At 43.2% G+C, this 16,207-nt stretch overlaps 1 protein-coding gene across 3 annotated transcripts in view; it reads left to right on the top strand.

The window, feature by feature from the left end:
- DPP10 (dipeptidyl peptidase like 10) overlaps nucleotides 1–16,207 on the top strand; it is a 451,512-nt gene that overhangs the window by 187,928 nt on the left and 247,377 nt on the right. The window contains exon 1 of one of the 3 annotated variants that reach the window (XM_048309458.1): nucleotides 13,275–13,530. The exons of 1 other annotated variant lie outside the window; for it this stretch is intronic. In XM_048309458.1, the coding sequence (XP_048165415.1) occupies nucleotides 13,459–13,530 (72 nt within the window). In that variant the 5' untranslated portion in view covers nucleotides 13,275–13,458. Of the gene's footprint in view, nucleotides 1–13,274; nucleotides 13,531–16,207 lie in introns of those variants that run through there. One more of the 3 variants, XM_048309456.1, reaches the window with a different exon arrangement.

Raw genomic sequence — 16,207 nt, 5'->3', positions numbered from 1 at the left:
GTGCTGCAAGGGCGTGAAGCCAGGTCCAGCTCCCAGACTTACTGACTGCTGAGCTTCACAGGAGGCTGGGGCTCAGGGTCTGATATTCTGCTTAAAACATCCATGTATTGCACATTTGCCACTGTATTTCGTGTCAGGTGGTTCCCGATCGAGCACTGTAAGTTAACGCTTCAGTAGTGTACTTTGAAACAGTGAATTGTTTGACCAAACCTGTGGAGAGCTGGAGGGCCCTTTAATCTGAGTAGCTGCAGTCAATTAGCATTCATAGCCTTGCAGTTTGTGTTGTAATGAGGTACCCAATTCTGCCTTTGAAAGCCGAGATAAGCACCGACGCAAAATACCTTTTGCTGGTGGGATTTGGAGATTCTCTGTGTGTGTCAGCGTCTGAATATTTTTCTGTTGCTTCCCAAGTTATGCTGCCTGAGAGTGGAGCTAACTGAGTAAGCCTGAAGAAATGCAGGAGTCTGTAGAAAGCTTTAACTTGGGTGGTTGTTGTCCAGAGTAGACACTTGGAACAAAATTGTTCAGAATTATTTGGAATTATTTCTTTCTCCTTTAAGGGGCAAATGTTTTAGAACGTTGTGGCTGCTGGATAAGGTGGTGTAAACCCTATTGAAACCGTTTCATTAACCACCTCCAAAATGTGACTTCAAGCTGTTAATATTTAATGAAGCAGTGGATAGTTAACTTCTGTTAGAACTGTGAATTCTTTTAAATTATAGGGCAAGACATTATAAACAAGGACAAGTCCTCAGTGGGAAATAAATAATTTTGGATATCAAACACTGATTTTTAGCCATTAAATGTCATTAATGTATTAAAAATATGTCAGATTTTGACCTCACCCCAGTGCCATTTTAGACTCTTTAGTGCACAAACATACGTAGAATTTCTATCACTTAAAGGTATCTTGGCATCATTGTGATGGCCTACTGTGCTTTTGCAAATTACTTTGTCTTTTTTGTGGCTTTGCAATTCTTCTTCTTGATGACACGTCACTGATAATGTCACTTTTAACAGCGACTGTATGAACACTAAGGATTACTAATAATTTTCTGACAGTCTGTTTTTCAGATAAAGACTTTCCCTTCCTATCTTTCTTTCTGTGAAAACCCAATGGTGACAGATTTTTGGAAAAATAGTGTCTAAATCTTTGTGTTTAAATATGATTTTCTTCACGTGGTAGACTGTGCTTCAAGATTAGGAAGATACTAAGACATCTTTAAATAAAGTCAAGTTGGAAGGTGTGATACAGAATAACCTTGTGAAGATTTCACTCCGCAGCAAGTAATTAAACCCAGTTTAAGCACACCATAAAATGTGCAATTAAAAAAAAAAAAAAAAGGTTGTGCATACTGACAGGTAATCTAGTAAATTACAGTCCTGCAGTGTCTTTTACCTGCTACTGTATAAGCAAACACAGAGATTGTCTTTTGTTGAAGGTCTTTTGATCAGCTAAATGTTGACAAACTGAAATATCTATCGGTGTGTGAACTCAAGGGTCAAAATAAGGATGTATTCCATAGAAGTAAAAAAGGGATCCAGACAAAAAATATAAAAGCATGTGGTCTGTCATAGATATTTTTCTTCTCTGCAAAAAAAAAGTTGTCATGAGACCACTCATATCTGGTAACATTGAGGCAACCATATAATTCTTTTCTTTTTTTGGTTGAAAACCATTAAATCTTTAGAAAGTCCTCCCATTCATTCTGCTCGAAAGTGACATTGGAGTACATTGCGTAGAGCTGCTTTGATCAGGAGTACAGAGCTTGTTCTTAAATTCCTGTGTGTGATGGGAGTGGTACAGGCTGCAGTCACCTATATTTGGGTGAACGTGATTGAACCTAAAATAGGCATCACAATTATTTCTCTAAGAACAGGACTATCATTTTCATCAGTTTGCTCTGAAAATAATGTGAATGTAGAAAATGAAGATTAGCAGTCTTCTTTTGCATTCTTCTCCCCTTTTCCAGGTCTCTTTCTTATAGCAGGCTGTTACACTCCTGTGCAGCAATAATTTAGACCCATGTCATCTCTGTAATGACTTTGGAAAGCTATAAAGACACAGTTTGCAGAGTTTTAAAGTATGTGCTTAAAGTATATTGCTGTTGAGCAAAGCATTTAAGCATGTGCTTAATTTCAGGTATGTGGTAAAGTGTCACTGGATTTATTTATACAGCAATCTGGGTGGCTGAAAAGTGAATTCAGGCCTCAACCCTGCTGCCATGCAGAGATGAGTGTGGGACAGAAAGGGAAGGGAGTGCCAGGCACCATGGAAACTGGGGGTTTGAAGGAAATCCTCAAATTCCTCTTGCCCTTTCCTCAAGTGCCTGAAAACCACCTCTGGCAGTACCTGGTCAATTCAGATCCTGTTGGTAAGGAGAGAAATTCCTTAACATCAGAAAGAAACATGCTCCTGAAGCATTCCTGTGGTTTCTGCACTGAAAATGCTCCTCTTGCTCCAGAACAGTCTTTTGAAAAAAACCAAGTGTCTACTATCTTTTAACACTTTTTCACATACTGGGAGATTTACCAGATTTGGGGAAGTTAAACGTAATCAAATGTAATCGTATTTTCTCTAGATTAAAAAAAATCAAATGTCTTTAACTGCTCCTCAGATCTCAGACTTTTTAAATTACTCATCTTGTTGCTCCTCACCTTTTTTTTTTCTTTTTTTTTTTTTTTTTGTAGTGCAGCAACCAAAATTAACAACAGACCCACAAGATAGATATTAATCACATCAAATATTGGTTTTGCTGGCATATATATAAGCCCTGATCTTCATCTCTCCCAGGACTGACTAGTTTTTTTTTGGGCAACAGCATCAGACTGCTGAGTCCTGTTTAGCTTTTGGCTTGTGGGCTCGATCCATGTTGATCCTTCCCAACTCAAGACATTCCAAGATTCTGTGATTCCCACTGCAAGACAGAGGATGGGACAATGTTTCTGTGCTACTTCTGGGCTGCACTTCATCCTCTTGTTGCTTTTCTGCACAGATTTCAGTTCTGCATGGGTAGCACTTCACACACTTCTTGATTGAATTTCTCATTGTTGATTTTGGATCATTTTTACAGCCTGTTTCCGATTCTGATTCTGTTCTCAACTGTCTGTAAGAACACTCTAATAGCTGAAATAGTGATGAATAGTGATGGACTTGCACGAGAAGTCCCTGAGAGTTCCTAATTGAAAATACTTCCCCTTTTGGCAATTCAATATTAAGAATTGACATTTCACACAGCTTGTCAAACAGCTGTGCAGTAATAATTTCATCTAACTCTCATTTTCTTACAAGAAAATCATGTGGTATTGTTCTTGAAGTCTTGCAGCACTTTGTCCTGATTATCCCTAGTTTGTCAGTTGAGTGAAACTAGATGGGCTGGATATTATCTTGTCTAGATAAATTAATGCTGGCTATTTTTTTATCACCTTATTATCTATAAACCTAAGTTTTGTATGTCTATTTTTTTCTTTTTTGAGGCCTAACAACTAAGCTCGTTGTGTGTACTTTATTCTCCCCTTAGAGTTTTTGCCATTCTCCAATCCACCAGCATTACCTCATCTTTCTGAACTTCTCAGAGAGTCCTCTTAAATAGTTCAGAGATGGCTGAAGCCTCAAATATTTCTGGGTGAGACTGATTTGTTGACTGGGATGTTGATTTATCCAATTATTTATTTCCTTTCTATATTTATTTGCGTGTTCTGGTCTTCATAATGGGTGAGCACAAAGTTAACTAAGTATCTAGTCTCAGTTTTTTGTGTGTGACAAAAGTATTGGAAACATCAGCCTTATTCCTTTGCTCCTTCTTTTGAAGTTTGCTTTTGCAGAAAACCTCTCTCTTTCACCTTTCTTTCATTTTTCCTAATCTTCTCATTGGAATAACTTTACAACTTTAGATTCTTAACCAGTTCTTTTATGTTCCTTCTCTTTCCCTGGTGGTTTCTCCTTCCTTTTGGAAGACAAAACACTGTCCCCAGTGTGTTCAGAAAGTTGATATAAATTGTATAATAAAAATCCTTCCTGCTGCTTGATCCATCCTGAGGGTGCGTCTGCACATTACTCCCATGGATACATAGACATGAATCTCAGGATGTTCAAGAAGCCTGAGGCTTGTGCTTGATTTTCAAGGTTAAAGAGGGAAAGAATGACTCCCTACAGTATAGCACCCTTAGTCGTGGTTCCTTTTATCTTTATGCAGTCATTCAAGGAGACATTAATTCCCTCTGGCTTGTTGAGCCAGCAGACGTGCTATTGATACAGAGGCACCGCCTCCCTTTTCCCTTGTCCTGCTCTTCTTGAACTATTTATTGCCCTTTTACAGCAAAATCCCAGTTCCAGGATGCATCCCATGAATGCTCTTGTGCTGCTTATGTTGTTGACTGTGTGCTAAAATTTCAGCCTCTTGCAGCTGTTTTTCATTTTCATGGCATTTACATATCACTACCTTAGACACTTAATTGGGGGCTCCCTTTTTTCCTATAATTCTGCTTCAATTCCCCAACCAAATAGCTGGCTTGAGAGTTTTAGACTTTCATAATATCCACCTTTTTGCCCATCTCTGTGATTTTTTTTCACTGTATCAGCCTAGCTTAGGGGTGTGATGTGAAGGATAGCTCTTCTCCTTAATAGCATTTTTTTTTTCTCAAACCTACTGGATTCTCCAGGGTTAGAAGCATCAGCAATTCTTTATCTGCCTCTCCTGCCCAATAGCCTGTCGAAATCCTCAAGAGAGTTTCTGAATGTAGCTCCCAGATGAGTAATGATGCTGAGGCTGGGTTTTAGATACTTACTTGGAATCAAAGTACCTGTGTGTCAATATGTGGTCCTGCGTAAGTCTCCTGAGAGGACACTGTCAGCACACTTGGGAAGTCTGAGGTTTGTGCCCAGTTCTCAAGGTTAAAATAGACCCAAACTTTCTGTAGCACTTCTCAATGCCTCCTTCTAAGTATTCAACTGTATTATTTTCCCACTATCTGCATTTTTTCTTACACACTTTGCTCCTAATTAGAGATTCTCGATAACAGTACTGAAAGCGAAAGAGCTCTCTTTTGCCTCAAATCACACTCTGACTTCAAGTACCCTTAAGTATCTCTGCCACCTTCTTTATTGAGCAGAAGTGCTGAAGTGACTGCCAAACTGAAAAGTCACAGAATAAGATCCAAATGAAATGTCTGGTCACCATAATCAGAACTAGGACTGAAATAAGAGTTCAGCCATAATGAATCTAAATGCACAGTTCATTTGGGGTGATGTTTTTTATTTTGGCAACGCTTGGTTGCATTAACTTGATAGTAGTGTTGATAGGAGTTGAGTAGACTACTGCTGAGTAAGGTGCTGTCTTCATCTAATTATTCCTCTCTTACTTTTCTAGGTACTTCTGTTTCTTGGATAGGCTACATCAACAGGTTTGGGGTTTTTTTATGTGGCACCAGCGTTTGGAAACATGAAGGAAGACATGCAATAAACTAGTCTCAGAACTTATTGCTGTAATTAATATTCTTAAACATTTGCTTATTTCAGTTAATGTTGTGATTGCCAGTGTTCAAGAGACACCCTACTGTATTTTATTGAAAAATTTAGATTTTAAAAACAAAATTCTTCCTAAGTTCTGTATATTCCAATATTGTATGCTTAATATTTTCCTCACTATTTTGACTGGAGAATACTTCCTTAATTTACTAAAGTTTTTTTGGTTTCGTTTTTTTTTTTTTGTGTGTGTGTATGTGTGTTCATATAGTTGTTCTGCTTTGCCTTGGGCTGTAGTTGTGTTTCCTTGATGGATGAATAGCTTTTTCTGCGTGGATAATTTGTATATCAGTTTGTAAAACATTTTCAGACCCTTTGAGAAAGGAAAGGTATTACACAAATCTTGGCTAATGGATGCATGTATTATTGTACAACTGTTTGATGCCTTTCATTATGTAACATCTGCAGTGGGTGAACAGGCTCTTAGCACATAGTTCTGTGACAGCTCCGTTTCATATTGTAATAACAGCATGGAGAAAAGCTCAGTAGTACAGCTTTACACAAAACCTCCTCTCCTTCCCTTTGATGTAGTCTTATGTCTTTTAGGATGCTAAGATCTGCTCTATCCAGTGACTGCTAACCAGAATTAAGGGTGCTGAACAGAGAGCAGGCACTGCTGTTCTCCCCTGTTTCCCCTCAATGTTTTCAGGCATCCTAGAATTATGGTGGCCAGTAGAGATACCATTTTTAAACCCAAACTGGGCAGTGTTAGAAGATTTTTTGTAATTTTCAGCATAAGTAGGTGTAGTCATATCTCTGTTTCAAAGGAAAACATAATTCTCAATAGAAATTTGGGGTTTAATTACAGCCAGCTTCATAAGACTTGTTGGTTTATTTGTAGAGTGAATTAGAGCTGGATGGAAAATATTTCAGAGGAAAATTGTCCTACAAAAATGAAGTTTGATTTAAAGAGTCAGGGGAATTATATAGATTTTTACAAAATTTCAGAATAGGAGAAGAGAATAATTTCTATTGGTATTGGAATTTTTTCTTTCTGGCTGAAATTAATTTTGACTTTTGAAATATAGTAAAATTAACATAGTAATGTAATAAAACTAAAAATAACATAGTAGGGAAAATGTATACTTTTGCTTAGTAGTAAGAAATGTAAGTAATCCAGTGTAATTAAGACATTTCACTTAGGTTTTTTTCCAAATTTAATTTTATTGTAGATTATGGCAGTTTGTTATGATTCTATTCTGATTTTTACCTCCCATCATTCTCTCAATTTTTTTTCTTTTTTCATTCTACTCTTCCTCCTTGCCACCCCCCCCAAATTAGCAAGTGGAATTTGGTCTTCCTAATCCATCCCTATTATGTAGTGTACAAGGGCAACATTTTCAAAATTGCTCAATTAATTTAAGCATTTAGTCTGGGTAATTTTTAGTAGTAAGTGCCTAATTTATTGAGCCCTGCTTAATATCCCACTTACTTCCTAGCTGCATCCCTCATGGTTAAATATCTGTGAATCTGACAAGTCTTCCAGGAGTACCAGGTAGATCTTGGATTCCTGAAGAGGCCAATTGCATTTTTGTAAACTGTGGTTAGGTCATAACTTGGCTCTGCATATTCATCTCAGTTCTTTATCAGTTATTTACCACTGGCAGGGGATCCTCAGGGAAGCATTTGCTGTTACTGTATGTCCATGCAGTGTGAAGTTCTCTGAGGAACAGCTGCATGGCAACCATGAAGGAGAAAAAAATCAGCCTTTCACTTGTGGTTTTAACCATGAGGCTACTCTAGTAATCTTTTTGCTTTTTCTGGACATATTTCTGATCTACACCCATGTTAATATGAGAATTCTGAGTTCCCAGACCAGACCAAATTTGAACGTATTTAATCCGTAAAATGTTGACAGATTTGCAAATGCATGATTGCACCATATTTCTGGATTGATATATTTTACTACAAATACTCACCAAGAGAATTTTAAAGGTCTGAACCTTCATTTTTTTCTTATACAGGCTGATCCTCAGTACAAATTGTATTGTTTTCTCCCTCAGTTTCAGGTGTGTCTTCTTAAGAGTTACAAAGTAAGCGGAAAGGTTTTTTTTTGTAAACTCTGCTGTAACAGATTTTTATGGCTGAAACTCTGCTGTAACATTTTGATGGGTTACTCTTAGAGTAACTTTTGTCACCCTAAAGATACAGTGCAATGGCCAGAGTAGGGGAAATGCATGTTTCAAAATCTAAGATCTAGTCTTGCCTCTTCCCAGCCTGTTCCATAACCTGGATAACTGCTTTCTTGAGTAAAAGTAGTGTCAGTGATAAACATGAGTAGTTTTACATTATATTATTATTTAAATTATAGCTGTTTTATATTAATGAACTGCTTGTGAGATCAGGATCTTTTGCTGGAAGTTGCCATTATGATTTAAATTCCACTAATACCTTTGTATAGAGTTTCTCCATAGAGAGTTTGGGAGTAAGGGAGGACAAATATGTCCTTTGAGCTATTGTCAGAATATGCTGTTTGTTGGATAATGAGAGTTATTTTTGTCTATACTTGGTCTTGTTCTCTGTACTTTCACTGAAATATTTGCACGTGTATTTTAATAAGTCTTGTAACTTTCCTGCTGGAATATATTTGCATTTATTTCTATTAACTCAGTGTTTGCATTGATTGTTTTATCTAAAACAAGACAAGGAGAAAAAAACATGAGTACAATTTATTCACAAAGAGAATAGCTTTTCACTGAAGCAGGCGTTAGAACGTAATGTGTTTCTGAATGCAGAAGGTGCCTGGAATTTTCCTTCCATCAAAGAATTTCTTAAGAAGCAAAGTTCAAATATTTAGTTATTTAAAGCCATAATTTAAAAAGCATTCTGTACAAAACCACAATCTGTCTGTTTTTCAGCATTATGTGACTCAGAGTGATTTTCTTCTGGAGAAGTATTTTTAGTTTTCACAAGCCCACAGATCCACTTAAAACACAAGTAAGGAACAATCATCTTAACTTTCCTTGGGTTTTGGTGACATTAGTTTTATTTTTAAGTTCACCTTTATAATTTCAAGGATTTTTTTTTTTTTTTTTAGTCCAGCGGCCAGAGCTCTAAAAGGAGCCAGAAATCAATAATCAGAGTATATTCATAAGATTTGATTTGAAAAGGCCATCAACAAGCTCTCAAGCCTTGACTTTACATCTTTCATTAAGTCATCAACTGGACTACACAAAGGCTGTGGGTGATGAGAGTCTTTTTCTCTGAGTTTTAAGAGCCTGTGTGCTGAAGTTCTTGGCTAGATGTGATTGACAGTCTTTTGATCTCAACTACAGAAATACAGAATCACAGAATAAGCTGAGTTGGGAAGGCCCCACAGGATCATCAAATCCATCTCCTGGCCCTGCACAGGACCATCCCCAAGAGTCACACCATGTGCCCTAGGGGATTGTCTAAACTCTTCTTGAGCTCTGTCAGACTTGGTGCTGTGAACAGTTGACTTGATGACAAAAACCCCCAGACACTCTTTGTAGGAATGGCTCAACTGGATGTAAAAGTTGTAAGTGGCTTCTTATTTTTATGGGAATGCTTATAAACAGGTAGTATTTACATCTTCACTGCAATTGCACAGCAAAGAGAGCCGTATAAAATATACAGAAAACAAAACTGATGCAGGTTTGTGCTTTGAAACTCCACCACTGGAGCAGCAGCAGATTTATGGAACATGAAACTCACTGCCAAAGGAAGGGCCGGGACCTTCACTGTGCCAGCAATGCTGTGTCTCTTCATGGTGGCCTGAACAGAGCAGCATCTGCATGACACAAGGTAATGAAATCACTTGATTATCATAACCAGGTTTTCTGTATGTACTTCAGCTCAGACCCTGCAGCTCCCAGCCCATGTCCCAGGGATCTGGAGGGATTAACACGTGGCACACAAGCAGCCTTTGGCACCTGGGGATGCTCCCAACACCTGCTCTGGCCTGAAGGGTTGATAAGCCAGGAGAGCGATAAACCACCAGGGTTTCTTCAGGAAGAAAAAGGAGAGTTCCCCTTACATGTGGTGTCCTCTGCTGTATTCTTTTTTGCACATATGTCCAACCTCTTTCCTTTTCAAAGACTTTCCTGGCTTGCTGGCTGCCTGTCCAAAATTTTTACTGCATATTAGTCTGCTGTGTCAACACAACATATGTGTAATTGAGTCATCGTGGGATGCGAGCTGTAGCGATCGAATAATACTCTGATGGAGCTGATATTCAGCTTATGTGGAACATAAAATAATCATGTTATGTTTTGACTCATACACCCAGATCTTGTGTGTGATGAGGAAGATGGAGGAAGTTACAAGGAGTCTGTAACATAACATTTCCATGGAAAGGTGGATCAATGTAATGCAACTGTAAAAGAACTGATTGAGAGCATAATTCTATTGCTTTCTGCAACTATTTCACCCAAGCCTTAGAAGCTTTCCCTGGTGTTTGTGTGAAAGTGGTACAAGGAACCACCATAAACACCATACAACTTAATTGCTTTGCCCATGTGGCAACAGTTTCAGTACCAGGCTCCAGTTTCAAAGCTACGTCCTATTAATGGCTGTAGAACATCTATTGCTTTAAACAGCCCAGTCAAATGATATTTAAACAGTAATTTACTAAAAAAGACCTAAATAAATTTGGCATGGGCATTAGTGAATACTGGTGAATTAATTAAATATCACCAAAGCATCAATACTAAAACACTATAAATACTATACTATCAATACTAATGAACCAATATTCAAAAATAATGATAAAAGGTGAAATTGCTGTAAATAAGTCTTGGCCTTGATTTAAATAAACTGTAGATAAGAATCAGTGTATATAGAGCCAATTCCCAAAGTCCTACCCCAAAAATACTCATTTCCCATAATTCTCATTGATTTATGAAAACCCAACAACCAGCATGCACAACCTTTGTGAACCTTATGCTGCATATCTCAGTCCATTAGAGTGATAAAGCCTCACAGTGAATATATTGTTAATGAATAACCAAGCTTGAGCTAAACTGACTGTTAATGTCTTTTTCCTTCTTGATTAACAGTGGAACTCCATCACAATGGGTCTCATTGAAAACAAGCTGAAAGTAATCTCAATTGAAACATGCCTATTCAAACCCTAAATCATTAGAATTCTTCAGCTTTGATGAGGGCTCAATAATTAGTTGAGTTGCAATAGACCTGTGCCAGAAACAGCATGAATCAGAACATGTCTGCTTCTAAGACTTATTATTTGTATTACTGTAGCACCTAGAGGCCACAGGCAAAATGAGTCTCCCTGTGTTATTTATATATTGCTCAGTGCAAACAAGACCCCAAGTCCAGCAGAATGCAGCCAAAACAAAGGCAGGGTTGGCAGTGAAGGCTGGTCTGTGGAAGTAAGGCAGAGCAAAAGGTGTGGGAGTGCACAAGATGCCACCTTTGCTGCCCTTTTTGCTTTTTCTTTGCATAGTGCGAAAATTAAACAAAAAGAGACAGCAGCAGAGGGCAAGGAAGTAAAGGGACAGGGCTGACAGCAGCTGGGGTGCGAAATAGTGAATTATAAGAGAGAAAATAGATATGTAAAAAGGAGAGGTAAGGGAAGAGATGGTGTGAAGAGAAGCACAGGAACTGCTGATTCCTGGTCTGAGACAAAGCAACTGTGCAGGCGAGAACAATCTTGTAGTTGGGTCTCATGCAGGGGGCTGTGGGTGGCCCACGGTGTTGTGCTCGAAAGGGACCATAAAGTCAGCAACAAAAAGAGATTGAGACAGTTAATTTAGACAATTCTCCTACTTGAGGCATCACCAATTACACTCATATCGCTCCAGACAGACATTTAGACAACAATCAAGGGATTATTTTCATTCTTTGGTAACACCTTTTAAGCACTTGAACTTCGTTTCCATATCAGCTCCCAGTTCTCTTAAGACTAACTGCTCCAGGTTATTTTCACTTTTCCTTCAGAGCACATTCTTGTCACACTTCTGATTCTCCTTGCTACATGTCTGCATTGCTGTGCATTCCCTGACCTTGGCTCCTGTGTTCAACAGCTGTCCTGACAGTACTGGCAAGAGCAAATGGAAATGGTGCTGGAGAAACAGTTTTGTAGATAGTTGTTTTAGTTCTATTCGGAAGATATTTTTCTGTACCAGATGAAACTGTCCTGGTAGACAGTGCTGGAAGCCCTTGTGAGTCAATCTGGGTGACATTCACTGCTCTCCTACTGACAGGCTTGTTAGCCTATTAAAGAAAGAAATTAGGTTTGTTTGACATGATAAACTCTTGACAAATTAATGGTGGCTATTAGTCATCATCTAGTTTTTGTCTAGGTGCTTGCAAAGTTCATTTGCTTGGCTTTTTTTATGCCTCTTGACTGCTGGAGGAGTCAACACAGCAATGGGTGATAGTGGAAGGTGGAAACACTCAGTGCTCTCTATTCTGTGGCTGCCTGGTGTGTAGTTCCTCAGTCCCATGTCATCCTTCTGTCCCTTTTTAAACAGTTCCCAGCATAGGCTGAAATCTTAGATCTCTGTCACCACTATGAATTATGCTCATCCAGTCAGAATTGACCTTTCTTCTGAGGTTTGATGCAAAATATATTAAAAATGATCAAAAGCTCCTCTCACTATGTGCTGACAGCTTTCCTTCTACCTTGCAGCCTCCTGAGACACAGGCTGACTAAGACAGTGCTGAGGCTCTCTCTCCTGACAGCCACGAAATCCCATCCCAGTGCTCCATCTCCTGCATGGAGACAGTCCTGTGTTCTCGATCCTCCTGAGTGCTGGGGCATGAAACCAACACGAATTAACAAGCAGCCCAGCCCAAGTCCAGCTGTTTCACCTGCTTGAGTTTCAGGTTCTTTTCCCTTACAAAGGCTCATGTTCACTATGCCTTGAGTCAGCATCTGTCTTCACAGTTCAACTATTTCCTTCTTGATGGTTAGAATAAAATCTGAGATGGTCTCCTTTATTCATCCTTACATAGAACACCCCTTGAAGCTACCTGATGATATGGCTTTGGGACACAGGGTAAACTTGGTCCCTGTGGTATTCCCTAAAGTTCTCCTTTTTCCTAGCTCCGTATCAGGGCCTCCTGTGCTGAGCTCAGCTAAACTGGTCCTTGGAACCCCTTTCACAGCCTCGGGCTTCCCAAGATGAGTGTCTTGGTGCAAACCAGGGTTCTGATGCCCCATGCCGAGCTTCCGAGGCCGGGGCACGTTCCGGTACAGATGGGCAGATGCGCCTTTGGCCGCTCGCTGCTGTCGCTGCTGAAACGCCGTAGCGGGGCTGGACAGCGGCGGGGCTGGACAGCGGCGGGGCTGGACAGCGGCGGGGCTGGACAGCGGCGGGACAGCTCCTGCCCTGCCCGGCAAGTCCGCAGCTGCGGGGCACCAGAAGCGTTACAGCAAGCAAACAGCGTAGCTGGGCTCCCTTCACCCTTTCCTTCCCTTTAGCCCCTCCGCGGTTTCCGCCGCCGGTGGCGGGGCAGCAGCGGCAGGGGCCGGTCCCCGCGGGGCGGTCTCGGGGCGGTCTCGGCGGCGCGGCCCCGGCGCAGACGGCAGCGACGCCCCCGTGGCGGGGGCGCGGATGGTCTCTCCCGGGCCGGCGGGAGCGGCTCTGACACCTGCTGGCGGCGGCGGGCCGGCCCACGGCGGGCGGAGCGGGGGGAGCGGGGCGGGCGGGCAGAGCGTGCCCGCTCGGGGCGCTCCGCGGCCGCGCCCGGCGCTGATGCGCGGCCGCCCCCCGGCGCGGGGCACGGCGGGGCCGGGCGCCCCCTGAGCACCGGCGCGCCGGGGCACTGCGGTAGCGGCGCTGCCGCGGCGGCGGCTCCGCGCCCCCCGCCCGTCCTCCTCTTTCTCCTCCTCCTCCTCCTCCTCCGCCGCGCCACTTCCAGGGGAGGCTGGTGTCATGCGGCTGGCGCCGAGGGAGGGGTGCCCGGGGCCGCAGCAGCAGTGAGAGGCGCCGCGCCGAGCCCCTGCGATGACAGCCATGAAGGAGCAGCCGGCGCACCCGGGCGGCAGGGGGAACCCGCCGCCGCCGCAGCCCGACCAGGTGCGAGCCGCGGCGGGAGGCGCCGGCGAGGGGCCGGAGATGGACGGGGCGGGGGGCGGCCGCCGTCCCGGAGAAGTTGTGCGGAGCTGGGGAAAAGTATGCGGGAGGGGGACGGGGGACACGGGCGCCCTCGGGGCGGTTCGGTCGGGGAGAAGAAGGAACCCCGCAGAACTGTGTCGGGGATGCGCTGGGGGCCGCCCGGAGGGGACTCAGCCTCGTCGGGATCCACATCGGGGCTGGATCCCAGCCCCGGCCCCGGTGGCAGCGGGTCCCGCTGTACTTTGCGCTCCGCTTCCCCGCGAGTTGCGCCGGGGGAGACGCACGGGCGGGGGGATGCTGCCCTGGCCGCGGGGAGCAGCCGTGGCACCGCGGGAGCGGCCGGGGCTGCCGGCGGTGCGGGGCGCTCCTCATCGCCGCCCGCTCCGCGCGGGGCGGGCAGGGAGCGGCCGCGGAGGCCGGGGAGGGTTCCCGGGGGGATTTTGGCAGCGGCCGGGCGGCAGTCACGTCCCTTGGCCCGACGGTGCCGCCCCGTGGGCTGGCGGGGCTGAGGCTGGCGGGGTGCTGATGCCTCTCGGTAGCGGTGTTTCTCGGTACCGGCTAGCTGTCGAGTATCGGGCGGCGTCCGCATATGAGAGATGGTACCGGGGAGCAGCCGAACTTGGATGTCATGGTCACAAAATCGAAGTTTCCATCACCAGATCGCTGTGCCTGATGTTCCCGGGCGACAGCACTAAGGCATCGGGAGGGATGGGACTGGCCCCCGGGGACCCTTCGGCACCCGGCGCGGGGAGGGGGTCGTGCCGGAGCCGCAGCCGCGCACCTGCCCTCGGCACCCGGCGGGAGAGGCCCCCGGGCAGCGCTCGGCTCTCCCTCGCCCCCAAACACCTTAAAATATGCGAACGCCAATGGAGGGGGTTTTTTGCACATGTCCGTGCGCTCCGCTTTTGGTTCGGAACTCCGGCACGCTGAATGGGCTCACAGGACGTGGGGAACTGCATTTCACGTTTTCATTCTCCGCTACATCCATACGCGGAGCTTAATTTTCCGTCGATACACTCGTATTGGGTGAAAAACAGCAGCAGTGGAAGCTGCTGGGCTCAGATCTGCTTTAGAAAGCCCGAGTCCGAGTACCCAGTCCTGCAAGCACACCCACGTTCAGCTCTGAGGGGTCCGTCCAGTATCAGTGAACTCATTCATTTAAATAAATTTAAAGATGCATGCTTTCTGCTCGGAAATGTATGCACTATGGTACATTTTCATGTAATGCTGGTAAAATAATACATTTGATCTTTCTTGAATAAATTAATTGCATAAGTTACGTGATCTGACATAGATGGGTAACTTCCATCGGTGCTTAAATTCTATGCAAATAGAATTTATGGAAAAGTGAGGATCATTTTAAATGGACTCAGAGGTTCATAGAGCTCATAAATTTCAAGGACATTGTTTTTCTTTAGAGGGATACTGCTATTCGATGTAATAAAAAGTACTTGAACTTAACCAATCTCTATTTCTTTATATTCAGTTCAGAGATGTTGAATTGGCAATTATTGGAGGTGGAAGTCTTTTCAAAGCAGGATTAATATTGTATGAGAAAAATTACCAGTTTGGCTGCTTTTTTAGGTTGTAAGGAGGAACAGCAGTAAGATATCAATGTAAAGCACACTAAATATTAAGAGTTTGTCCTAAATATAGAAGTATGATTGCCTTAGTGCTGTGGAATTCTCAGCCTCTGTCAGTGGTGGATGTGGCAGTCACTGGTTTGTCTGTGGGCCTGGCTGAATGAAGTGTAGATGTGAAGTCCTGTATATTTGGATTGGGTTTTTCAGACCAAATTTGCTTGTCTTGATTAAAGTTGATGTTGAATCAGCTTTGGTTGCCTGTTGTCTTAGGTGCCAGGGAGATAATGCAGTATGGCATGCAAAATGCTGCTTTTAGTGAATAGCAAGTCTTTCTGTGGGTTCGAATGCCCATGATAAGGATGGAGGCCTGAATCCTGCAGTGAGCTCCATGCAGAATGAGGCCAGGGTTGTGGATGTCCATTCATGCACCTCTGCAGCAGCCAAGATCCATGGGACACGCTCAGCCCTGGCCAGGGCTTGACCAGAGGCTGTGTCTGACTTCAGGTTTGTTCTGGAAACCATTGTTAGTGCAGCAGCGTGGTGTGGCTGTGATCCCAACAGAAGAATATAATTGTTTCAAAGCTTTTTGTTGGCTTGTCATGGCTGAAGTTGCAGAGTGAGCATGCAGATGCTGTGGTGAGCATGGGGAGAAGAAGAGGGGTTCATATATTCAATCCACTTTTCCATACTCCACAGCACTCTCATGGGCTTGCTCATATGGAAAATGCATCCTTCTTAGGGTCTTTAATAAATCCATCTCTGTCTGTGTACTCATGTTTCACATTTCGTGTTGCTGGTGTGCTTGTGTGAACTTAGTGTGATACTTGGAGTTTAGTATCTATTCATAACAAGAAGGTGTCTTTTCTGAGAAGGGTTTCCTGAGGCAGCAGGGCCAGCAAATCTTCTCTGGTAGAGAAGTAGGAAGTCCTAGAAAGAACAAGGAATTGCACCAAGATCTTCTAAGTTTAAATCTCTTTCCTGATTCCAAAGTCTGGTTCTACAGATACCTCTGAGAGCAGTCATACCAAAGGTGAAGCATTTCTGGTAAATGTATA

This window comes from Corvus hawaiiensis, chromosome 7, assembly GCF_020740725.1.
Source record: "Corvus hawaiiensis isolate bCorHaw1 chromosome 7, bCorHaw1.pri.cur, whole genome shotgun sequence".
Taxonomy (NCBI): Eukaryota; Metazoa; Chordata; class Aves; order Passeriformes; family Corvidae; genus Corvus; species Corvus hawaiiensis.
This window is presented reverse-complemented; position numbering and strand designations above follow the sequence as displayed.